At 41.4% G+C, this 25,908-nt stretch overlaps 1 protein-coding gene across 2 annotated transcripts; it reads right to left on the minus strand.

The window, feature by feature from the left end:
* Window positions 1-667: 667 nt before the first annotated feature.
* On the minus strand, window positions 668-25,421 carry ATP6V1C2 (ATPase H+ transporting V1 subunit C2). Of its 2 annotated transcripts, none has more exons than XM_014581314.4 (13): window positions 25,201-25,421; window positions 23,778-23,967; window positions 22,083-22,150; window positions 16,248-16,333; window positions 9,711-9,805; window positions 8,807-8,898; window positions 6,343-6,441; window positions 5,092-5,160; window positions 3,641-3,733; window positions 3,095-3,188; window positions 2,724-2,821; window positions 1,919-2,048; window positions 668-858 (listed from the first exon to the last, which is right to left on the minus strand). In XM_014581314.4, exons 2-13 carry the CDS (start codon window positions 23,904-23,906, stop codon window positions 763-765), a joined length of 1,149 nt encoding a protein of 382 aa, XP_014436800.2. In that variant the 5' UTR covers window positions 23,907-23,967; window positions 25,201-25,421; the 3' UTR covers window positions 668-762. The 2 variants fall into 2 exon arrangements, with proteins under 2 accessions (XP_014436800.2, XP_006138599.2); XM_006138537.5 differs by having other exon boundaries at window positions 23,778-23,937; window positions 25,201-25,417.
* Window positions 25,422-25,908: the final 487 nt, after the last annotated feature.

Consider the following 25,908-nt stretch of genomic DNA (forward strand, 5'->3'; position numbering starts at 1 on the left):
GAAAGCTCCTTTTCACAACAGTAACTTTATAAATCTACCCCTACCCAAATTGTCTTGAAAATGTCTTTCACTCTGACAAGTTGATGGAAGGTGGTAGTAATGGGTAACAAATAAGTACTTACAAAAGCTTTGCAGTCAATTCTTTTGTTTAGATGTGAAGTTTTGAAACTGGCCTTCAGTGATAGGCATTGTCTCCACTAAGTGCTACAGTTGCATCAGTATAACTGTACTACTGCTGCAGTTTTAGTGTGTTCTTGTGCTCTTAAGTTGTCTTTAAAAATGATTTAGGCACTTGGAGCTTTTGAAAAAAATACCCTTTCTGGTTTTAAGAAGAGCAGGATTTCCTTGATTTGTTATATTAAAAACATCAAACTATAGTTGAAAAGACAAATGTTAGAAAAAATGATTGTATATTGCTAGCTAATCTCTACCTACCAGCCTATTTTAACTTTTGATTTTATTTTGAATTACAGTAACAATGATCCCCCTCTTTGTAACTTAAAAATAAATTTAAAAATCCACCTGCTAATGAAGCATGTTTTCTAACCTTATGAAGTAGAGACAATATAAAATAATGAAACACTTTGAAAATAAAGTGGAGTAGATTGACAATTTAAATTACTATGCTACATATGCAGAAGAATTCGTATAAAATTATCCAACTAAGCAGGTTGTCTGCCTTTTAATTTGATTGTTAATGGCTGAAGAGCATAACTCTACAGGAACAGGTGCACAGAGTAAGTCAAGCTTGACTTATTTTTCTTAACTGTAATCAAGAAGACTGAGGTCAATCTTGAAATAGACATAAGGATAGTATTCTTGATTGCTCAGTTGTAAGCCAGGAATGTCCATGCTCATCTGCAAAAAGAGATAAAGTTAGATGTGAGAAATCATATAACTTAGAATTTTTTGTTAAAAAATAACTCTTCACCTTCTCCCTCCTCTACCCTCCAGGATTGTCTGTAAATTGCTTCCTACCATGGGATTGTGCTCATCTCTATTAGAATAAAGTGAGGTTTTTGTAATAGTATTACTTAGGAATTGCCAACATGGAGAGGGAAGAAACTAGGGGGCTTCTTGGTCATAAGAAATTGCCACCCGGGATCTAACCTGAGGTCTATCTAGTCCAGTATCCTCTCTGATGGTGGTCAGATGCTTCAGAAGGAAGTGTAAGAAATGTCCGATTAGGTCCTTTACACTAGATCTTAGTCCCTTATAGAGACTAAACCCTTATAGGCCAGAACCCTGAAACGTTAGGTGCTAACTGATCTGGTTCCTGCTAGGGAGGTAATCGACTAGTTGACTATCTGATAAAGCAAAAGCTTATCAGATGGTCAACACACTAGCTGACCAGTCACTTCTCAGCCCTCTCGCCTCCCCCGTTTGCTGCCTTTATCAGCAAGAGGCAGCAAGGACAGGGGATGAGGCTTAAAAGCTGATTTTGGGCTGCCGGGGGAGCAGGCTTAAAAGCCAGTTCCCCCCAGCTCTGTGGGTGGGGGCAGGGGTGCAGTGCGGTGTTCCACCTTTGAAATGTACAAGAGTCCCTACTGGAGAAAAGCGGAAGCTTGGCGTAGGGAGCTTGGGGCCAGCCGGGGGCCTCCCTGCTGGCTCCAGTCTACACATTGAGTTTCAATCTTTGAAATGCACAAGAGCCCCTACTGGGGTTCTTGTATATTTCAAAAGGGGGAACACCATGTGGCGTTTCCGCCTTTGAAAGGTAGCAACAGCTGGGCGGCTCTGATCAAATAGTCGATGGAATTCCATCGACTATTTGATTAGTTGATTAATCTAATTTTAACATCCCTAGTCCCTGCATTACAAGCATTGATTTTTAAATTGTTACAAATAAGTCTTACAAATATAAAGTCTGTTCAGAACTAATGGCCATAGTGTCTCATGCAGTAGATGGAACACATACATCCATTATACTTGCTGCTGCCACTTCATCCAGATGTTTGAAGACTGCATGAAGAACATCTCTCAAGCGTTTTGCAGACTTTTTGGTGGGCTGCAGCAGCATTGCCTGGAAATTCACAGGTAGGCCATACCTTTAAATACACAAGTACATTTTGTGCTTTTGGTACAGTGCATTCATTTCAAACCTCTCTGGGAAACATTTATTTCTTCAATCCCATATCAGCCTGTTTTCATCTGCTCACTCCTCTCCACCAGTGCTGAGCATCTTTTCTTTGTGCTGTCTCATCACCTGATACTCATCACTCTGATCTGGGATGCATGAGAGCACTATTTTTCCTGTGAAGACTGTGTTCTCTCCCCACACTAGCTGTTGTTTTTAGAGCCCTGCAAATTTTCAGATATCCATTTCATATCAATGGCTCATTTTTGCTGATAACGGTTTGGATACAGATACAAAATTTGTATCCACTCCAGAGATGTGTAATCCCATTTAATTGATTAGCCAACTAAAGCAGGCCCTACTAGTTGTCTTTAAAGGTCAGGCTTACCAGTTAACCATTCATATCCCTAATCCGTGCAGTGCTCTAGTAATTTTACCCCTACCCTGTAAATATACTTCAATAGTTACTTTCACTCTTTTGCCTCCATCATGAGTACTGTTCTCAGACATCTAAAGTTTCTAGCTGCTAGTAGAAATTTCTGGAGCCAACTCTTTAAAGTGGTGAGTCTTTCCCTCTAAAGTTGTCTGTACACAGCTCTAAGAAAATAAACCACTTGTGTTCACTTCTGCATATTTACCCACTTACCTCAGGACAGATTCGACAAAAACTCTCAGGGCTTTCACATGAATCCAAGCCACAAATACCTCACTGAAGTTCACTTTCAGCCAACGCAATAGCGGCCCCTGTGGCAATAAACAGTAATTGCTATTTCTCACCTTGCTTTGGAAGTATTAATACTGCTGCTAGCTCTACCATTTGCATTTGTGACTAGGGACCAGGCTTGGATGACCTTGTGCAAGTCACTGATGCAGACTGCCTCTTTTTTCCGCCTGAGTAAAAGATACTTTTCTAAAGAGATGCTGTGAGCTAAAGATCCATTTATGATAGTGAGCTGCTGAAATATTACAGTGAGGGATGTATCAGCCACTAGAAAGTCATATCAAAGTGTTACTTACATACTGTTGTTTCTTTTCAGAAGCTAACTTCATCATTTCTTCTTTTTCACATTTCATTTCTTTCTCATCAAAATAAAATTCTCGGACCATGAACCTTAAAACAAACAGAATTGGCTTGTAATAGCTGCTGCTCCTATATCTTGCGTGGTAATTTGCCCTATGCTTCTGCATGAATATGCATTCTAAATGACCAGCCATTGCCATACAATATGCCCAGAGCAATGAAGAGTCATTTCAGCATAGCAGACATATTGTGCCTTAGGCAAGCAGTAAGACAGCTCCTGGGGGGTGGCTGCGGACAGCTACAGTGTCACTCCTGGAGATTAGTGTACATTCACTCCCACAGAGGACAGACCATGCTGGGCAGGGAGGAGGCCCTTTCTCTCCATGCTCTCAAGGAATCTAGTGCCAGCAGCAGCACTAGATGTGAGCAGTGTTTGTACTTAAAGAAGACCAAAGGCATGGGGTTGTGCTTGGTTCCTGCATCCGCTCCTCACCCATGGGAGCTTGACCCAGTCTGCAGGAGCTGTTCAGTGACTACAGTACCTGTTTTCTCTGGCTTTGGCTTTGAAATCATCCATCACTTTTCTAAACAGTGTTACAGTGAACAGTCCACCCTCTGCATCCTCAGCAATCAATCTGCAGGAAGGAAATGCATTGTTGTGCCATGGAGGATGCTCTGTGCTTTGGTTACCTGATTTATTTTGCAACTCCCCTTTCGACAACTGATCGACAGAAAAGTTTGCTAGGTTTGCTTCTACTGAAAGGCAGGACAAAACGGCCCAATTTTGCTCCTGCTGAAATTATGAACGTCAGTTCAAAGCCCGTTAGGACCAAGCTATTTCCTGGCTGGGTTGTGTCAATGTGCTTGCTTCCTTCTTTCCTATTCCTACTTTCTGGCTCCTGTTTGCCATGCTTCCCTTCTATCCACTTATATTTAGGGACAGGAAATAGCAGACAAACCCCATTCCTGCCCACTCCCTGACTTGCTCTTCACTGGCTCCCTTTGGTTCCTTTCCTTCTGATCTTCCATCTCCAAGCTTTGCACTTCTTGACTGGACTTTTTCTTTTGCCATGATCTATGTGAGGGATTCTCAAACTTTGTGGCACTGCAACTCACTTCTGGCAAATTACCACATGACCCCTGTAGGGAGAACCAAAGTCTGAGCCTGCCTGAGCTCTGCTGCTCTAGGTAGGGTAGGGGCCAGCCAAGCAGGGAGGCTGTAGCCTGAGCCCCACTGCCCAGGACTGAAACTCTCCAGCTACAGCTTCAGGCCCCTTACAGCTGGGGCTCAGGCTTTGGTTTCAACCTAGCCACAGCAAGTCTAATGCCAGAACTCGTGCCCCTTTAAAATGGGGTTTTGAGCTGTGACCTACTTTGGGGGGCCTTGCCCAGAGTTTGGGAACTGCTATGCTTCACTTTCTGCTGTTGACTACCCACTGGAATTTTTTCCTTCCTGCTAAGTCCAACAGTTAATGAAATTTCTGCTGCTCTAAGAGGCATCTTATACATTAAATTAACCCATCCCCCAATTGGGAAACAATTAATGGCATCACTAATGTAAGTGTCTGTAACTCTACTAGGTTTAATGATGTGCCTATTTGCATGAGGGCAGAACATGATCCATATTATTGTAATGTTCCTCTACTTTAATAATAGCAGGCAACATTTAATGGTTTGTTGAGTAATCAGGGGTCAGAGTAAAATCAGAGAGGCTTGAATCACCGGACATTTAAAAGGAAAAGCATGGTTGTTCTAAAATAACTCCCTTAAGCATTTTCATTCATCTACACATTTCCCCCAACCAACCAGCTTCCATTTTAATTAGGGATTGGAGTAGCAACAATGAGACTGAGAGGATAGGGTAGCTCCAGACATTCTCATGGAGCTCTTTTGTGGCATATAATCCCGCAAACCAAGACTTTATAGAATTAAGATGCAAACAGCATAAAGATCTTGGGGAGCAAACGGGAGCTGGTTAAGGAAATTCACTCACTTTGTGGATCGAGGCACTACCATGTCCGAGAGGGATTCATATGTTTTTTGCCATTGTGCATAATTCGACCTTTGAGCAACACAAAACAAAGTGCATTAAGTAACTGAAAAGAGCAGCCATGTCTACTAAACAGACACATATGTATGTGATTGCCCCATGCGGTTTAGCATATGGCTTATTATAAATTATCAAATGCCTATTTCCAAATCACCTGCCTATGAAGCTCTTTCACCAGGATTTATTCTTACATGCCAAAAACTAGAGCAGTTTCAAACTGCAGCCATTTAAAAAAACCCAGCCCACTAACATCTAATTCCTCATTCCCTCACATGTGGAATTCCTCTTCCTAGTTATTTTAGCTGGAGGCCAGGCATGACCAAGGTTTCTAATAATGACTTTTTGAGACCTCAAAATAGCACAGAATTAAAATCTGGCATTGCATACGCATGAAGATCTAGAAACAGCAGCTTTAGCCTGTAGCTCCTAAAGGGACCCAACTCTCCTAGCCCACCCTGGAAGGGCCTGAGCTAACAGACTATATTAGACACAGTATTTTAGGTACTTTTTAGAGCTGTTTCCTATTATTTGATTTTTTTTTCTCCCTTTGCGCCCTGACCAGTTGCAATTATGATAGAGATTCAGTAATAATGACACTAGAGCACCCTAAAGGCAAAGGGCAAGGGACTGCCAGGTGAAGCAGTGAGTCTCAGGTGGCCTCTAAACACAGCTCAGTATAATGGGCTCCCAGTTAGCATATGATGTGTATGCAGACTTTTTAAAATTACATGTTTATGCAATTCCTAGATGTGTCTTAAGTCTGGTCCATGCTCAGAATTTAAATTGTCCTAGCTATGGTGCTCAGAGTTGTGAAAATTTTCACATCCTGAACGTTGTAGTTACATTGACCTAACCCCAGTATAGCTGTAGTTAGGTCAGTGGAAAATGTTTTACATTGACCTAGCTACTGCCTCTCAGAGGTAGATTAATTACATGGATGGGAGAAAAAAACTTTTCTGTCCATGTAGGAAGTGCCTATATTATGTTACTACAGTGCAACAGCATAACTGTGCCACTGTAGTTAGACATACCCTTAAAGAAAGACCCAAGTTGCCCAAATCAAAACTCTTGATCCAGACTTTGTGACTGTGGCCCTATGTTTCATAGTTACTCTCTCTCTTAAAAGGAAACTACACATGCTTGCACTCTCTCTGTTCCTCCCTCCCCCAAACAGAAGACACGAGATTATCTTACTTTGGAACTACAACTAGAAGAGTGATGAGATATTCTGAATTCAGCACAAAGTCTTCTTTATTCACTATATCAGCTAATGTACGAGTCAACAGATTTCCCCTAAGATAAACATATCAGGAAAAAAGTCATTAGTGGAACACACATAGATGACCACAGCACTTTGTAAATGTTCAGTGCTATACAGCTAACTGCTAAGTACTGTTACATACTGAGGAATGTATGTACCATATATGACCTGTCTAAAGACCTCACCTATGCACAGATTTGTACTAGTATGTATTTAGGCAAGGGGGTGAGGTTTCATATACCAGTTATTTCAGTACAACCTCTAGCGTGGACACAGTTGTACCAGTATAAAGCTGCCTTATATCATTTTAGTTTTTATTCTGCTTTTCATATGGGAATATTTACTATTCTGGTACCACTGTGACCACACTAGCATTGTCGAGTTACAGCAGTATACGTTTTGTGCAGAGAAGCCCTTCAGATGGGTTCCCTATTGCTAGTACAAACTGCATAGACAGACACACACACACACACACCTCTGTCCCTGAGTGTGTCTGTATGATGGTGGGCAGAAACAAAGCTTTCACCATACCCTGAAGCACCAAAAGATGTTGACCATATTCTCTTTTACTACGATCAGCTTGTACTTCTACACAAAAAGCCATGTCCAACTGGAAGCCAGAAGTTTTTCAAAAATGAAACCATTCAACCATTTCAAAACATTTTTTTTCATTTGCCGTTATTCCTGACAATCAGCATACAGGCATTGCGCAAGAGGGTTTTTCTTGCGCAGTAAGGGGCAGTGTGGACAGCTCCTTCTGGTAAAAGAGCCTCTTCTGCAAAAATGGTGACTTATTAGGTATGCAAATGAGGCTCAGCGATATTCCATGCTTAGACTCATTTGCATATTTCTCACGCAAGAAGCCACGAGTGTAGATGTAGCCCTACAGGGCATGGGTAACTTATTGGTACAGTTCAGCTGTCTGGGAGCAGTCCCAGGAATGTGGCGTTGCAGCCGTGAGGCTAATACAAACGGTGCTGTTTATGGCAACAGAAAACCTGCACAAGTAAGACTAGCTCACATTAGCATTGAGACTTCTGTTGGCATTGACTGCGGATTTACATCACACTTGTCTACACTGCAGAAAAGATTGAAGCTGCTGCAGTCAATTTTCCAAGGTTCAAATTAGAGGGTCTAGTGAAGACACACTAATTCAAACTGAGAGGGTGCTCCATTGACGCCGGTTGTCCTGCTTCTATGAGGAATAAGGGAAGTCGACAGAGTATGCGCCCATTGACCTCCTGTCGTGTGGATGGTGTCAAAATGTGATTTTAAGATACTTTGATTCCAGCTACGTAGCTGGAGTTGCATATCTTAAGTTGATTTTCTCCTTTAGTGTAGACCAAGCCTGAGAGACTATACAAGTTCTGGTTACAGATTATTTCTTCTCAAATGGATTGCTTAAAACTTATCTTTGTTAGGAGTTTGACTCCCATTGAAAGTGGGGAAATGCTAAAAGCAGACTTGAATTCAGAAAGAATGGAGCTTGCCAGCCACATCTCATTGCTTGTGTAGGGAAAATTAACTATGTAATAAATCAAGGGAACCCAGCAAATCCTATATTTATCATAGTCTCAACATGTTTAAAGAGTGAACTTTTTAACTCGAGATGATGTGAGAAACATTTACTAAGGCAAGCTATGAGTAATGGATGAAATTAAGAAAGGGAACGCTGATCATCAGTGAGATGCAGACAGCTGTTTAATGGTCTCTCGGGAAATAATGGATGCCTCATTGCATGTGACTTCTGTAACCAAATATAGGCTAAACAACCTACATTGCATGGGATTGTACTGGTTCACTTAGTAGATTTTATCCATCTCTCATTTCTGATTCTATGCAATATGCTCAGAACAAATGCAATGAAATTAGTCACAAGGAAGAGGGAGAAAAATTGTTCTCCTTGGACACAGATGATAGGACAAGAAGCAATGGGCTTAAATTGCAGCAAGGGATGTTTAAGTTGGACATTAGGAAAAACGTCCTGTCGAGGTGGTTAAACACTGGAATAAATTGCTTAGGGAGGTTCTGGAATCTCCATCTCTGGAGATATTTAAGAGCAGATTAGACAGACACCTGTCAGGGATGATGTAGATGGTGCTTGATAGGGGACTGGACTTGATGACTCTTCCAGTTCTAGTATATAGTAAGAATTACAAACTTTAGCCTTAGCAAACAGAAGGAAACTATTATTTTGATTTTAAGAGGTACTTGACACTCCCATTTTCAGTTCACTTCCACTGGATCTGTGGATGCTCAGCACTTGTAAAAATCATTCCTTCTACTCATTCCTTTATAAATGTGCATATGTTCTGAAAGTAGTCTGGAAAATATATTATATACAAACAACACCAGCAGTATAAATATTCAACACACACAGGCACACACTGTACATACACTGTTTTTCTTTCCAGGCTTTGCAAATTTCCTTTAATGTTGTTGTATGCTGCTGTTCGGGACTTCAGGTCTGTTTCTATTTGTGTAATTTGCTAAATATAAATGGAAAAATATGACTGAAATAAATGCATTTGGTTTATGTTTATAAAGTCAACAGTTCTGTAGAATAAGTAGCACAATGCAAGGAAGTGGACCATATACTAATTTCATTTAATGTACATTTTCATTACATTTTCAGTGCACCTCTATCATAAGTAAGAGTTACTAGATGGCATGTTTGTTTAATGAAGGGTGCGGTATTTGCAAAGAGGTAGCTTTACCAGGGTTTAAGAAAATAACTATAAGAAGGATGGCTGTAAACAGAATTTTCACCCCAACTTCCATTATATCCAATGCATTGGCCCTCAAGTAGGATCAGGGCCTTATTGTGCTAAGCATTATAATGATATAAAATAGCAGATGGCTCCTGTCCCAAGAAGTTTACAGTGTAAATAATTCATTCAACCTGTGATGTATTTTGATTTAATGTAAAGCCATGAACACTGTAGAAAAAATACAATATTTTCCATATGGAGAACAATATGGCAATATATAATAATAGCAAAAGTATTATAATAAAGGAGATTAAAGTGGCAGGAAGTCTATATAAAAATACTCTAGGAAGAGCTGTTAAGGCACACTGTTCCTCCTGTGACACCAGTAGGTTTCACCAGCATTATTTCATAATGAAAAACTCACACTATTTCAGTACACAGGGTCTGCTTCTGCTCCTACTCAATCAATGGCAAAACTCCATTGACTGATAAGGAAAGGGAAGGATCAGATACGGATACTATCCCTGAGAACTGCGACAGCTTGATACTTCCATTTGGATGCTTTTTAGACATCTGTGAGTATGATTTACCTTTGCTAATGCTTCTGAAATATTCTTCAGTGGCTGTTTTATGGGATATTTGGCCATGTCCCACTCAAACCGGGTCAGATAACTAATTAGGTCAACTGAAAAGATACAAATAAATGTATGAAACAAGCAAGTTGAGAAATCCACTATGTTGTAAAACTGAATGTAAACTAGAACTTTGGGAGCTATTCTCCACTTTTTACACGTGATATACCTTTCATTAACATTAGCGATGGGCTGAACCCAGAATCCAATTCTGAATAGCTCCCTAGTTGCACTCTAGATCTGAACTTCACAAACTACAACTACAACCCTAAACACTCCTTCAAACTTGGAAAAAAATCTGATCCAGAATTTAACTTTTGTAGAACAGGTTCAACTTTAATTAATGATCAAGTCACACATCTTCACCGAGGCAAATTGTTCCTAATCAATTAGGCCCAGATCCTCAACCATATTCAAACTCCTAACTTCCAGTGGAAAATATTTTGGGGGAGAGGAGCATTAGTGTCTATCATGAAGCTAGTGTCACTATAAATTTATCTGTGCCACTTCTGAACAAAAAAGATATTAAATAGTACCAGAATGTGCAGTTATTTTTAATAGGCAAATATGTTTATGAAACATATTATTAAAGTGTGGCTGAAGTTTGTAATCATATCAGTAGGAGCCATCACTGGTGCAAACACTGGAGTAAATGGAATTGCATTCAGGGAAATATTTGATCCCGTTTGCTACTAATACAGCTGATACTGTGACTCAGTTATGACTCCATCAGACAGTCCGTGAAGTCAAACCTAAATAAGGACTGAGTCAGAACTGAGCAAGAAACTCCTGATTTGGCTTAGAAGACAATGTATCAGTTGCAATCATAAACTCAGAATTCCCAAGCTAACGGAAGCAAAGCTGAGAAACAGTCATTCTATAGAAGAATAAATCAATCATAGGACCCAAAGTCAAAAATTCACAGCATGTTCTATTATGCATACATCTCTCATGAATGAGTCACTCTGAAACTGAGTAATGGGAGCCTCTATTCCTTCCTGTGATGTGGGAAAAATGTACTAGTTATTCCTAGCTAGCAAAAAGGATTCTTGCCACAACTTAATACTTGAAAAACAGGGACCTTTAGCATCTGGTACCATCAAAGGTTGAGCAGACGTTACAAAACCAAATGAATGTTTTCTCTCATCAATATGTCCAATGTTGTTATGAAACAGGCAATTTTTTTTGCACAAGTCAACCCAGAAAAGTAGTACACTGATGTAACCTCAGTGCAGTATTGACTTTATGCAAGTTTGTCTAATGGGATAAGCTCACAAGTCCCCATGTTGTATCATAATGTTCGCTTTAAACTATGCAAGATCCTTAAGATCCTGGAGAGGCATAAGGATCTTGCACAAAACAGGGTTTTTTTTTGCAAAACGGAAGCGGCTACACGGCTTCTTTTTGCACAAAAAACCCTTACACAAAAAGAAATGGCAGGAAATATGCTGAGATAGTAACTTATGCTAATGAGCCCTTCATTAGCATATTTTGCCACAAAAACGTGTAGTGTAGACAAAGCCTTAGAGCAGAAGCAACACCAATGAAAGCTAGTTACAGTAAATCTGTAAGCCTTGACCAGGTCGACATGGCAGAGAAAATCAATGCAAGATATGCAACTCCAGTTACATGAATTGCGTAGCTGGACTTGATGTACCTTGCATCAATTTTTCTTGGGCTGTCCCACAGTGGGAGGTCGATGAGAGAAACTATCCCGTTGACATCCCTAGTTCCAGGGTCTATGGGGGCGCCCTCAGCGTTTGATTTAGCAGGTCCTTATCACACCTGCCAGAAGATTGCCCTCCAGAGCGTCAATCTTCCTGGAAGTGTAATTATGACTGGCTCACACAGCGTTTGGAAGAAAGCTAGGATTCGACTTGAACAGCAGGAGAGAAAATCTGGAGTGCTAAATTCACATGCTTGCGACTTGGTACTATTTGTCAGAAGCAAGAGATGAGCATTGGTTGTCACTCACTCTCTCTCTAATTGGGTGGTGAAATTCCTATGTAGAAGGATGGCTACTTTTAAATCCATTATTTAAAATCCACACATCTATACATGCAACACTATCACAAGACCTAACCACATAAGCCACAGCATCCGGGGCTCATACAACTGCACATCCTCTAATGTGGTGTATGCCATCGATTTCCAGCAATGGCCCTCTGCCATGTATGTTGGCCAAACTGTACAGTCTCTGTGACAAAGGATAAACGGACACAAATCAGATTATCAGGAGCGGTAGCACACACAAACCTACAGAGGAACATTTTAACCTTCCTGGTCACTCAATCATGGATTTAAAAGTAGCCGTCCGTCTACAAAGTAATTTTACCACCCACACTGCAGAGCTGGAATTCGTATTCAAATTTGACACAGTTACCATGGGCTTAAATAAAGACATTAACTGGCTAATGCACTACAAAGCCAATTTCTCCTGCCTTTGCATTCTCACATCAAAAACTATGAATAAGACATATCCAGCCCACTTAATTAGCTTCATTAACATGGGTCCTATAATTTATAGACATTTCTTTTGCTGTTCTATAGATCTTGGATTCTATTATTTCCACTCCAACTCATCTGATGAAGTTGGTCATCTTACCCTCAAAAGCTAATGATCTCATATATTTTTGTTAGTCTCTAAGGTGCCACAGGTCTAGTCGTTGTCTACGAATTCAGAAACTCTGGGCCTCGTTACCATTAATCTCACACAACCCCACTGAAACCCAATGAAACTGCACAGTTGTAACTGAAGAGAGAATTTGACCCAGTATGGTTGAGTAGGCTGGAAATGGAATTGGGAAGCAGGAGCTCATGCTGACTTGCTCTGTGGCCTTGGGCAAGTCTTTAATTTTGGGGTTTCCCTTCCTCCCTCTCTGAAGTCAGGATAATATTGATCTCAGATAATGATGTGAAGCTGATGTCTAAACGTCTGACATCTTATTGCAAAGGAGAACTCTTTAGTGCACAAAAATATTACTCCATGGCCATGTCTAGACTGGTATGATTTTGCGGAAATACTTTTAATGGAAAAGTTTTTCCGTTAAAAGTATTTCCGCAAAAGAGCATCTAGATTGGCACGGATGCTTTTGCACAAAAGCATCCGTGCCCAGTATAGACGCGCTTTTGCGCAAAACAGCTCCGATGGCCATTTTAGCCATCGGGCTTTCTTGCACAAAAAATTAAGGTGCGTGTCTATACTGGCCCTCTTGCACAAGTATTCTTGCTCAAGAGGGCTTATCTCTGAGCAGGAGCGTCAAAGTATTTGCGCAAGAAGCACTGAATTCTTACATTAGAACGTCAGTGCTCTTGCGCAAATTCAAGCGGCCAGTGTAGATAGCTGACAAGTTTTTCCGCAAAAGCCATTGCTTTTGCGCAAAATCTTGCCAATCTAGACGCCCCCCATGGCTACGTCTAGACTGGCATGATTTTCCGCAAATGCTTTTAACGGAAAAGTTTTAAGTTCCGTTTTTAAGTTCCGTTAAAAGCATTTGCGGAAAAGAGCGTCTAGATTGGCACGGACGCTTTTCTGCAAAAGCACTTTTTGCGGAAAAGCATCCGTGCCAATCTAGACGCACTTTTGTGCAAAAAAGCCCCAATCGCCATTTTTGCGATTGGGGCTTTTTTGCACAAAACAAATCTGAGCTGTCTACACTGGCCCTTTTGCCCGAACGGGAGCAGCATAGTATTTCCGCAAGAAGCACTGATTTCTTACATGAGATCGTTAGTGTTCTTGCGGAAATTCAAGCGGCCAGTGTAGACAGTTGGCAAGTTTTTCCGCAAAAGCTTCTCCTTTTGCGGAAAAACTTGCCAGTCTAGACACAGCCCATTTGTGAGAAGCAATAAATGAATTATCTTGATCATCAGAACATAGATGTTTGTAACAAATATTGCACAGGCAACTCATTCCCACATCTGTCTGTTGTGCATGCAGTGCTGTTAAAGGAGAGAAAAGGGTAAAATGAAGAAATATAAGAAAATGGGTTAAACCTGTTGTTACCTAAGTCATAGGGATATCGTGATCGAGCTTCGAGGTTGTTACTTGAGAAATCCCTCGTAACCTGATCACTGTATCCCTACAACCAGACTGAAAGACCATCATTAGCATTAACACACTCAAGTGCATGCTTGGAAAAGCACAGCAACAATCAATACTCAACATACTCTTTAGACACTTCATTTTATTCTTCAGTCCTGAAACATAATAAGTGAGATTATTAAACTTTCAGAGTTCAACTGATCAGATGCAGATTTTATTTCATGAAAGAGGCGCTTTTCTAAAGGAGAAACCCCTATAGTATTCCTACAGGATTTGGAAAGAAAACAATGCAAACAGTCAAAAGCTAAACTACTTGTTTAAAATTGGAACACAAATTACATGCCAATGTATTCCTCTGGTATATAAAGATTTATCACTACATGTCTGTGGTAGCAGACTGCACCCTAAGAAAACAGTAGGGCTATGTCTAGACTGCAGGCTTCTTTCAGAAGAGGCTTTTCCGGAAGAGATCTTCTGGAAAAACGTCTTTTGAAAGAGAGCATCCACACAGCAAAAGCACATTGAAAAAGCAATCTGCTTTTTCAAAAGATAGTGTCCACATTTATTGGATGCATTCTTACTTTTAAGTTGTGATTACTATCGACGGAGTGGCCATCAGGGCACCTGTGCTTTTTCCTGGAGGCCTCTTCTTTCGAAAAAAAACCCCTCTTCCCCGTCCACACACACCTTTTTCCGAAAGGCTGCTTCTTTGTAAAAACAGGTTTAATGCTATTGGAAAAACCCCTTCATTCTTTCGACTTTCTGTCAAAAGAATTCAATTGCAGTGTGGACGTAAATGTAATTTTTCTGGAAAAATAGCTGTTTTTCTGGTAAAACTTTGCAGTGTAGACATACCCTAGGGCTGTGTCTAGACTGGCAAGTTTTTCCGCAAAATCATCTACTTTTGCGGAAAAACTTGCCAGCAGTTTACACTGGCCGCTTGAATTTCCGCAAAAGCACTAACGATCTCATGTAAGATTGTCAGTGCTTTTGCGGAAATACTATGCTGCTCCCGTTTGGGCAAAAGTCTTTTTCCGAAAAACTTTTGTGCAAAAGGGCCAGTGTAGACAGCAGAGAGTTGTTTTCCGCAAAAAAGCCCCGATCGCGAAAATGGCGATCGGGGCTTTTTTGCAGAAAAGCGCGTCTAGATTGGCCATGGACGCTTTTCCGGAAAAAGTGCTTTTGCGGAAAAGCATCCTGCCAATCTAGACGCTCTTTTCCGAAAATGCTTTTAACGGAAAACTTTTCCGTTAAAAGCATTTCTGGAAAATCATGCCAGTGTAAACGTAGCCTAGGAGAACAGACAGCTGTGACGACATTCATAGGCTAATCATACAGTCACAAGACTGGAAGTCAAAAGCTCCTAAATGTTAATTCCAACATTGACATAGATTCTCTTTGAGGCCTTGGACCTTAGTTTCTCCTTCTGGACATATGAATGATGTTTACAACAGATAACACAAAAAGAGGTCATTTTAATATTTGTAAAGCGCTCTGAGAATGAGGAGCACTCGATAGAGCAGAACTGCTGCTGGCCAAAGCAGAATTGCACAGGGAGAGTGGCAGGGAATGCACACCAATCAATAGCAGCAGCATGTGTGTGTATCCAGCTAGAACACAGCTACTGACTGCAAAGGAGTTGGTCCTGCCCTGTAAGAGGCAGGCCAGTGTCCTGGTCACTCACTGTGTCCTCAAGAGAGCATAGCCAGCTCATCTCAAAACACTTTTGGCACTGGAGCAAGATCATGACCTGCTGCCTCTTCCTGTACAGTGAATAAAGCAGGATTTTTGCCCCATGTATCAAGAAGGAACACCATTATTCTAAGTTACTGGTACAGAAAACTGCGTAAAGCACTGCTTATTACTTGGTGTATTGTGACACATTGTATACAAATACAATGTCTGCTGTTCTGATGCCCAGAACTGGCATTTAGTTTCCATATGATGAAGTTATTCTTGATGGTCTGGCTCTGAGGTTGACCAACATGTCCTCTTATGTCACTGGCAGGTAGGGAAAACTAAAGTTACCAGAAAGTTCCTCTCATTTATGCCTTTGCTAACTGATGTCATGAACTAGAATTCCAATCAGATAGAACAGATTAAGGTTCAGTGGCCCCAAACCATGCATCCCACAAGAGATTGTGAGTTGTTCATTCAATAAGGGACAATGACGCCTACCTTCTTTTTTATTCCCCTCCCCAGCCTGATAAAAATTCTTTCTTAAATGAAAAATTGACCCTAGACAATGGAAAGAGGAAGTGAAAGTGAAATAAACTGGAAAAAGCTTGTATTAATGTCTGTAGAAGCAGGACCAGACTTAAGATCTCTTTTAGAAAATGAATTACAGAATTTCCTGCTCTCCCTCCCAAAAAGCAGGTGTCTTATTTGTTCAAATTCTAACATAGATACAGAAAGCATCAATGAATAAAAACATTCATATTCACAGCACCTACCTCCATTGGCCAGAAGATTCTCCTGGACTTTATCCTTTGAATCCTCCATAACATCTCCTATGTACTGTGCTATTTTCTTTATTACGCTTAGGTGTAAGAAGAGAAGCTTTTGTTAGTGACAGAATGTACCTGAAGATAAAACAGTTAGAACAATTCTCTCATTAACTAGGAGGTACTCACTCAACATATTTCTGAGGTAAGGCTTTTAATTTGTAATTCAAATGAGGATGAATGAAAGCCCTATAGCACATTGCATGACTACACTGCTTATTTCTAAATACACTGTACTCTCTCTAGATACTCACTAGCACTTCTAAATACACTGTACTTTGTAAATACTCTCTAGACTACAATCTGATCCCATTCAAACCTATGGGAATCTTGCACATACACATGAACCTCCATAATCCGGGTGTCCCTAATTCAGGAACACCTGTGGTTCAGATTCTGGCAGGAGGGGAGGCAGCAGTTCTGCATACTAACACTTCCCCTCTCCCCGGCAGGGGAAACGTCAGTGCAGCAAAGCACTTCTCTGGAGGCTTTTCCCCCGCCGAGGACAGTGCCTGGGTGCAGCAGGAGGGTCATGAAGCCACATGTGCCTGGAAGAGTGGGTTGCCAGGTAAGCACCCCACTTCCATCCACCTTCCTTCCAGATCTTGCATTCCCAACCTCATGCACATTCCCTTTCTCCCAGCCCCTTTAACCGTATTCCCAATATACTCCTGTGCCTTCCCTTCCCCCTCCCCCCGCGCCAGACCGTATATGTATTGCTGTCTATGTTACATGTGAAATAAAAATTCAGTACAGGCAGTCCCCGACTTACGTGGATCTGACTTATGTCGGATCCGCACTTACGAACGGGGCTTTCTCGCCCCAGAGCTCGAAGGCAGCGGTCAGCCACCTCGACCTCCAGGGCGAGAAAAGCTGCTCCCGGTGCCCCTGGTCTGCTGGGGACCGTCTCCAGCAGACCAGGGGCACCGGGAGCAAAGCCGCAGTGGTGGCGGGTCCCACGCCAGAGCAAAGCCTCAGAGGCAGGCACCCCGCCGCTGCGGCCAGTTGGTCCCACAGCGCTGCTCTGGGCACTACTGGACCAACCCGGCAGCACCCCAGCTGCTCTGCCCCAGGCGTCCTGATTCAGCCGCTGCTGGTCAGTTTCAGCAGCAGCTGAATCAGGACGCCTGGGGCAGAGCAGCTGGGGTGCTGCTGGGTTGGTCCAGTAGCGCCGAGGAGCGGTGCTACTGGAGCAACCCAGCAGCACCCCAGCTGCTCTGCCCCAGGCGTCCCCAAGTCAGCCGTTGCTGAAACTGACCAGCGCTGACTACAGGAAGCCCGAGGCACAGTTGCTCTGCCCCAGGCTTCCTGGAATCAGCCGCTGATCAGTTTCAGCAGCAGCTGACTTGGGGTTCTTAAGTTGAATCTGTATGTAAGTCAGAACTGGCGTCAGTTTCAGCAGCGGCTGAAACTGGACACCAGTTCCGACTTACATACAGATTCAACTAAAGAACAAACCTACAGTCCCTATCTTGTACGTAACCCGGGGACTGCCTGTACTTTGCAAAATGTTTCTATTTTTACCTTCAAAACAAAAAGTATACATGAACACACACAGTCTGGAAAATTCCATAATCTGGAGTAACCTATTTCCCAAAGTTGCCAGATAAAAGAGGTTCAAGTGTACTCTACTTCATAACACCCAGGCATAAAGGCTTAATCCTAGAAAAATGTGTATGTGCATAAAACTCCATGAATGTTAAAGGGCTGGCTTCTAAATACTGAGTATTCCAGAATAAGAGCAGTTGAATTTTAAAAAAATAATGCAAACATGCAACTGCAACAAAAAGAAATGAGTTTCATGGGATGCTATATCATTTTCTGTAGTTCATTTAGATTTAAAAAGTTTCCTGAGAACAAAACCAAAAGCCTACTGTACAGCAAAGCTGTATCCTTTTGTTTTGTTCCACAGAAGGATGGGCCTAACTGTTCCTCTCCTGCAGAAATACCCATGGTGGTAGCTGGGGGAGTGCAGGATTCCCCTCACAGAGTTTCCTCCAAATCCTACTTCTGTTGGGGATTCTTCCCCTGCCCCACTCACTTGCCTCCCTGCAGAAAAAGCAACATCTCCAGACTCCTAAAACTGGCAGTTTTCACAAGATAAGCAGGGATCTGGAGATCTGCTGGCTACAAAGCGCCATCTGTGCTAACACCTTGTAGGGCCTGAGGTCCAGTTCCTTAAATCCCCTACCTTCCCCTCTGGCTCAATTACAACACAGCTATTTCCTTCAGTCTAGGTTTTTCCCTCCCTCTGGCTCCTTGAGAGATATGGCAATATTTGGGTCCTCACTACCCCTCCATAGAGCTGTACTAAGAAGCTTTGGTGCCAAACCCTCTTGGACTCCTGGGGTGTGTCTACACAGCAAAGTTATTTCGGAATAACTGCTGTTATTCCAAAATAACTATGCGAGTGTCTACATAGCAATTCCATTATTTCTAAATAATTTTGAAATAATGGACGGCTTATTCCGACTTCTGTAAACCTCATTATACGAAGAATAATGCCTATTCTGAAATAGCTATTTTGAAACAAGGCATGTGTAGATGCTCCATGTCTGCTATTTTGAAATAGCCCCTCACCAGGGCCATTCTAAGTTATTTCTCCTGGGGCTCTAAATCAGAATAGCATGCCTACATTAGGGAAGCCTGCTTCAGATTAATGTTGAGGCTTCCTTGCAGTGTAGATGTGCTATTTTGAAATAAGCTATTTCGGAATACCTATTACGGAATAGCTTATTCCAAAATAGCTGTGCAGTGTAGATGCAGCCCTGGAGAAAAACTGAAGCAAAATATGCCCCCATAAAGTCTCGTATATGAGTAATAGGAATCAGAACCCATGAACTGTGTTCTCTCAAAATAACCATCCTGTAGTCTATTATAATGGCAGAAGAATCCAATATGTTGCATGTGAAAGCAGTTTGCAATATCATCACCTAAAAGAAAATTATCCAGCTTTGGATGTGAAGGCCACAATATATTAAATAGCAGTTAGTAAATAGGCCCAGAGGATGCTAATGGAAAGGTTAAAGCAGTGGCAAAGTATGTGATCTTCCAGCTCCTTTTCAATCAACATGAGGCATGAATATTTTGAGAACTGAAGAGCGTTGGGGTGAGATGGAGGGTAAATGGGTGATGAAAACAGGACAGGGGAGCAATGTCAGGATCTCTCTATGGAATCAGTTCTCTAAAGGTATTGAATACCCTCATCAGCCTTTGAAATTAGTGGATGTGAATGTGTTCAGCACTTTATAGGATCAGGCCCTTATAGAGTGGTCCATGGAATGAAAATGCTGGTGAATCCCTGAGTAAAGGCATGTATCAGGAGTGAGCAATCAGAAAGCATCAGAGCCTAACGCTGTCTTACAGTGACATGGAAAAACACTCTGTCTTGCTGTGTAAATAAATAAAGTATGTGGAAACAAGAGTCCCGGATAACTCTTGCCCCTTTCTCTGCAGTCCTAGTGAGAAGTGGTGCAGACAGGTTTGTGCTGCTTCTCTTTAACCAGCACTTCTTGCATTTGTTTATATAACAACAGTTAAGCAGGGAGCACCTTTCAATGAGCAGGAATGTAAAAGTCTAGTTCATTTGCTTAGCCTGTCACTAATAACCAGGTATACATTGTTTGCAGCTAATGAGGCATGTGTACTTGGTACATTAACCCTTGGATTACACAGTCTAGTCTCAAAAACCTACTAGACTCTTTATATAGTGTACAACACATGTTTATTAAAATGCATTTCCCTGTGCTAAGGTTTTCGCACATTTGTATCATATGATTTTTCTCTGCTCATCCCTTGCTTGCCATTGCACATACTTGTCTCATATTTAAACCAGTTTAATTCCTGAGTATTACTTAGCAGTGCTGATAAGCAAGAGCTTTACAAAACAAATATACTGAGGCCAGCCCCAAAGATCTTATGATGTAAAAGTCTGATTCTGATCCCTTTGCTCATTGATACCATCTTACTGCACCAGTGGGACTGCTGAAGCCAATGGGACCCTTTGTGGAGTCAGGTGCTACTCAATAAGGGATCAGCATCTGGTGCTAAGTTAAGATAAGGAAAACAAAAACAGATGACAAACACAGGAAAGGGCTGGGGGAGGGATGAAGACATCTTGTATATCTATACACATGGAAATAATTCAGTGTATAGCCCAAGCTCCAAGGGCATGACTTTTAACAAGTACTGAACACTCGTAGTTGACTAGAACCAGCATACTCATGCCACACCTCTGAAAATGCGGAGGTAAGTGCTTCTGACAAACAACTAGACCCAAACAGTACAGTAGCTTGGCTATTGGATCACTTGGGTAAGAGGAACCCTTGTCTTTATTGTTACACCTGGTGATGATTAAGTGAAAACCATCTTCTCCCGGTCTTGCCCACTCTTCACCCCACACTCCTGTGAATATTCACTACCATGACTAGGTTAACAAAGATGGGAAGGGGGGCGGGAATCTGATTTCCTCTGCCACCATGGGAATGAAGGGTGAGGATTGACCATTGAACTAAGGATTGAATAGTTCTGTTTTGCTATGAAACCAGGGAAGCAGCCAGAAGTGCAATTGCTTGTGCACCATGGGCAGTGGGTGGACACCACTTTCAGGGAAGTTAGCCTCCCCCACCCCTTCTGCATGAAGCTCCGCCCCCCTGATGGACCCTCAAGCCCTGCCCCCTCGGTCCTCCTCCCGTAGCCAGAGAAGCTCTGGGCTCATTGGAACCCTGCCCTCTCCCGCTTCCGCAGCAAAAGTCCCAGCCAGTGCAGCCCCAACCCCAGGCTAGCCTGAGAAGCCCCAAGCTGGCCCCAGTCATGCAAGTCTGAGCAAGCTCCAGCTGTCTAAGCAATGTCTGCCCTGAGCCAGCCTGAGCTGTGCTAGACAGAGAATGGGAAAGGTGGCATGTCTCCCAAGCTGCCCGGTGGAAGAACACTGAGTCTAGCAAGATTATTGATGAGCCTATGAAGCTGAATAGCAGATACAACCTCCTCAGCTGCACCAGAATCTTCATGGCACATAACTGGCTAATGGCATCCCATGGCAACATCTGTGCCCAGTTGTTGGCATGGCAGGAATTCAGGAATATGAAGTGGGCTTCTGGAGGACTCAAACTTCTTGCTTAGATAAACCTTCCCCTGAAAACTTCTGCCTCTTACTGGGAAGGGAATGAAGTCTTTTGAGAAATCCTCTGTGGAAGGGGAGAGAGAGAGTGGGGTCATTTTCACTCTGAAAATTTGCCACAGTCAGTGGGAGCGCCTGCTTTTAAAAGCCTCCTATATTTCTCAAAGGAGCTTCCTTCCTCGTACTGTCTCCTTAATCAGGGTTACCTTTCAAACAAACTCAACAAAAGGATCCAATCCTGCTGCCCTTACTTGGGAAAAACTGAAACTGACTTCAGTGGACCTGCTGATTAAGGTATTTAGAACATGGTCCCCCTGGTAGTCTGTGACGGTACTGCCGGGGGTCCATGGAAAGTTTAAAAATGACCACAATGGGCCCAATCCTTACTTTTCTTTTTCTTTTTTTTGTCCACCGAGAGTGGGGAGGGTGTCCATGAAATTTTAATAATTGAAAAGGGATCCATATGCTTGAAAAGGTTGGAAACCACTGCCTTATATGTAGTGACCCACTATGGACTAGACAAGGGTTAAGCCAAACCTGGCAATTTTAGTTGAGTTCTAGAACCAGGTTTAGACAAGTCAAGAATAGATGAATAAAAGGACACCGTGTCCTGTGAAAACAATGTCTGTTTCTCATTTGTATGTAGTAAATAACATCTATTTTACCTTTCAGCAAAGCTATCAAGTTTTCCCAGCTCATCTGAGAGACCAACAAGAGCATCCAATGTCCCCACCTGTGTGAAAGACCATAAATAAGTTAAATGTACACAAAGCCTGTCGAGGCATATGCTTGCAAAACTTTATCAGCCTTGACTTCTCTTTAGCAATTATAAAAATCAGCAAATTTGGTAGAACTTTATTCACTTACTGGAAAATAGCAGCAAGGGCTTTTTTTTTTTTTTTAGATTTTTGGATTAAAGAGCCTATTCTGATAAAAGGGAAAAATTGCATTTATTAGTCTCATGATCATGCCCTGATGTCTTCCTTCCTTTTTTGATTTCTGAATCATTACATACAATAGACTTGACATTTCACTAATAAAATATTGTATTTTTGTAAGCATTTAAGAAACTAACACACACAGCAACAAACGAGGTGTGGGAGGAGGAACAGCATTTATACTAAAAAAATGCTTTTGAGCAAAGTTTGCCTATGTTCTTTGCTATTATTGAAGACTGTATCTTTCTCCAAGCCACGCTTCTCCTTTTTGTATGATCTTGTACTACTGTCATAATCTTATGTTTATTACATCAGTCTGTTGCTGAATCTATTATTATAATGTTGCCAATTCATCATGATGTTCTCCACTTCAGGGTTATACCAAGAGAGAAGAAGGGTTTAGTGGAAGTAAATTCTACACATTGTAATTAGCAAAAATATGGTAATAAAAGTAATAGGGTTACATCTTCAGTTGATGTAAATCAGCATGTTCCCCTGACTTCAAAGGAGATTTATTAACTTATATCAATTTATTTATTTTAAAGTCTAGGAAGCTATGCTAATTTACACCAGGTGAAGATGTGGCTCAAAGATGTGGGAAAGCTGGCGCCAGTCTGAAAGTCCTGCTTTGCATAAACTTTTTCATTTTGGTGTTTTAACCGCCAGAAGGCCACTATATCACTAGAAATCTGGAATAATTCAATTTGTATAGATAGTTAGTGGGACCTTTGGATTTAGGGTCAGATTCTTAGAAGTTCTGAGCTTCTTCTTCAAAATGCTGCACACTATCAACTTGGGTTGCTCCCTCAAAAAATCTGTTCCTAAATCTAATGTAATCCCATTGACTTTAATGGAATGACTGGAGTGGCTGTAATTGGGATCAAAATAAGACTCAGAGATTTAAAAATAATCATAAATAATGGCCTGAAATTTGAAAAGTAATTATTTATCTATCTATAAGAAATTAAGTCCATCATCATGTCTGAATGTGCACACTTGGTGTATAACAGTCTATTTCATCTTCATCAAGTTTCTCATTAGGACACTGCTGGATATACATATATCTAATTATTCCCATTATGTTAGTGAGCCTATTGTGTATAATGGTATACTACCTCAAAGGGCATGAGTAAATAGTGAGCAGAGTGCAACAGAGATCAACAAGCATGTTGAATTGGCTGGACATCCCTGCCATGCATCACTCCATGCAGATATCCTTTCAATAAAGTATAACGTGTCCAGGCAACTTCAGAAGCTCATTCTTTTTTTCCCCTCCTGATTTTCCATCTCAAATCCATTTTCACTGGACTCCCTGCATAATTCTCTTCCATTTCCTAACATATGTACTCGATAAAAACAAGGAAAGGTTTCTGTTTGTGTTCCTTATGCCACCAAAACCCTGTCCTCCCTTTCTGCTTTTACCTTGAGGTCTGGGATGAGGAATTTATTGTTGCTGGATAGGTTGGCTTTGGATGTCACTGTGTTCATCCTCTCCCAGGCCTGCAGATTTACTTTATCCCCCGGTGCAGAAATTAACCAGAACTCTGACATGCTTTTTAGCCGTTCTCTTCACTCCTTATCTCTATAACCACAAACAAGACAGGTATTTCCCCTGTGAACCAAATCCAGGTAGAATGAAACATTATATAGACAGAGATTATCCAAACTCACTTTATAAATAAGTTAAAGACCATTGTAACTCCCTCAGTTTGAAATCTAACTTGAATGTGACCTTCTCCTGAATGTCATAACAAGGTAGCAAAAGTTCCTCCTCCCCCAGAGTTGTTTCATGTGGTTTCTGGAGGGGAAGTTTTTGCAAAATTAAATCTCCATGATAGTGCACCCTCCTTTAGCAGATTTAAGGCTCTGATCCTGCTCCCCTTGCAGTCACTGGAAAATTCCCACTGGCTGCAGCATCTATGGGGCAGGGAAGAAAGTATGAACATTTTGTAGTTTGCAAAAATCCAAATGTAATATGTGTTTCTGTTTGTTAAATACAGTCTCTCAAACTTTAATACCATGATGGTCATCCAGAAAAGAAAAAGTAGACTGTAAAATAGTAAAAAAAATCCTTTTCTGAACTTTCAGGCAGTCAAAAAATGCCACTGCCATGGTGATCAATTTCCATAATTATATTACTTATATACAAAGGAGTTGGGGAAATCCACCCTAAACTGTCTCAAATCCACAGGGTAGAGACCACAATGTCAGAAAATACAATATATTTAGCAACTAATAATGCAAACTGCAGAAAAAATAGAAAGGAGGAGGAGAAAATCTATTGGTCCTTATTGAACAGTTCAGAGTAAATGAACAGGTGGGGCAGATGGGAAGAGAATTTCCCTCTGTTACACAGATATCACTAAATATTTTTCTTCATAAAAATATCTTACAAGAATCCACAAATAGTACTTCCTGCAGTGAACTTAACAATGTAGGCTTGTTTGCCTTTATTCAGAGGGTATCCTAGGAAGAACATAACTAGTTTAATCATTTAGGGCTTAATGGTGAATTATTTGGGCACACTTTGGAATTTGGGGTACACAAGAATTGCACAATTAACCCTTTGAATATAAGCTCCTTGAAGTACAGCCAACATTTACTTACAGGTACTTACAGAGTTGAGACATTATGGTAATTACTAATAAAATATACAGTTGTAATTTGTCTCACTGGCTAACACCCCAGTAAATCCACTTACTCTGTGAGGCAAAGCATTAGAGAGACTCAGCTAACCAACACACCAGCTCACTTTAAAATGATATAAAAGACCCTGTGTATAAATCATTTCTCCAGCTCACATACAACCCCACACATTATTGTTCAGTTGCTTTGTTTCTTTTACCTTGTGCTAGAAAGGAGTTCTCATTCCATGAGACAAGAGGCTCTGATGCTCTGAGCCTCTGCTGGTGAGAACGATGGCTTGTTCTGGACTAGCTACTCTGTGCAGCTTGCAGGAGAGTGTTCAGGCAAAGTGACAGGACACTGCTTCCTGCTTCTGAGTATGCTTCAGCGATCTGACCATGCTCAGTAACATCTCCTGAAGGCACTGCCCTGACTCTAGTACCTCTTTGCTATCAGAATGGGAGGGGAAGAATGGGCAGAACTTGTGTAGGCAGGATAAACCTGGTGAAAGGAGAGGAGCAGCTAGGCAGAACTGGGGACCTAGTGAACAAGGTGAGCCCCTGGAAAAGTAACAGAAAAGGAAACTACACAAAAGGGAGAGGCAGAGAGAGGATAAAAGTCACTATAGCTGGGATGAGCTATCTGCAGTGATTCTCAGAATATTGTGCAGGTAGCAGAAGGGCTGCTGATCCTGGCTGGAAGGTGTACATCTCAACCTCTCCATCCACAGGGTGCAGTGTGAAATGCAGATGTACTGAGCAATCAGAGGAGACTTGATTCAATGAAATATTTTACACATACATAATCCCAGAATCTTTTATATGTTTTTGGTGTTTGAAAGAATTCCTTGTTAGCTTATGTAACTGCAACATATCTACATATAACCTCATGGCAAATCACAATTTTCTTATCTGCAGTTCTGATTGCC

Source organism: Pelodiscus sinensis, chromosome 3, assembly GCF_052426305.1.
Source record: "Pelodiscus sinensis isolate ZL-2025 chromosome 3, ASM5242630v1, whole genome shotgun sequence".
Classification (NCBI taxonomy): Eukaryota; Metazoa; Chordata; order Testudines; family Trionychidae; genus Pelodiscus; species Pelodiscus sinensis.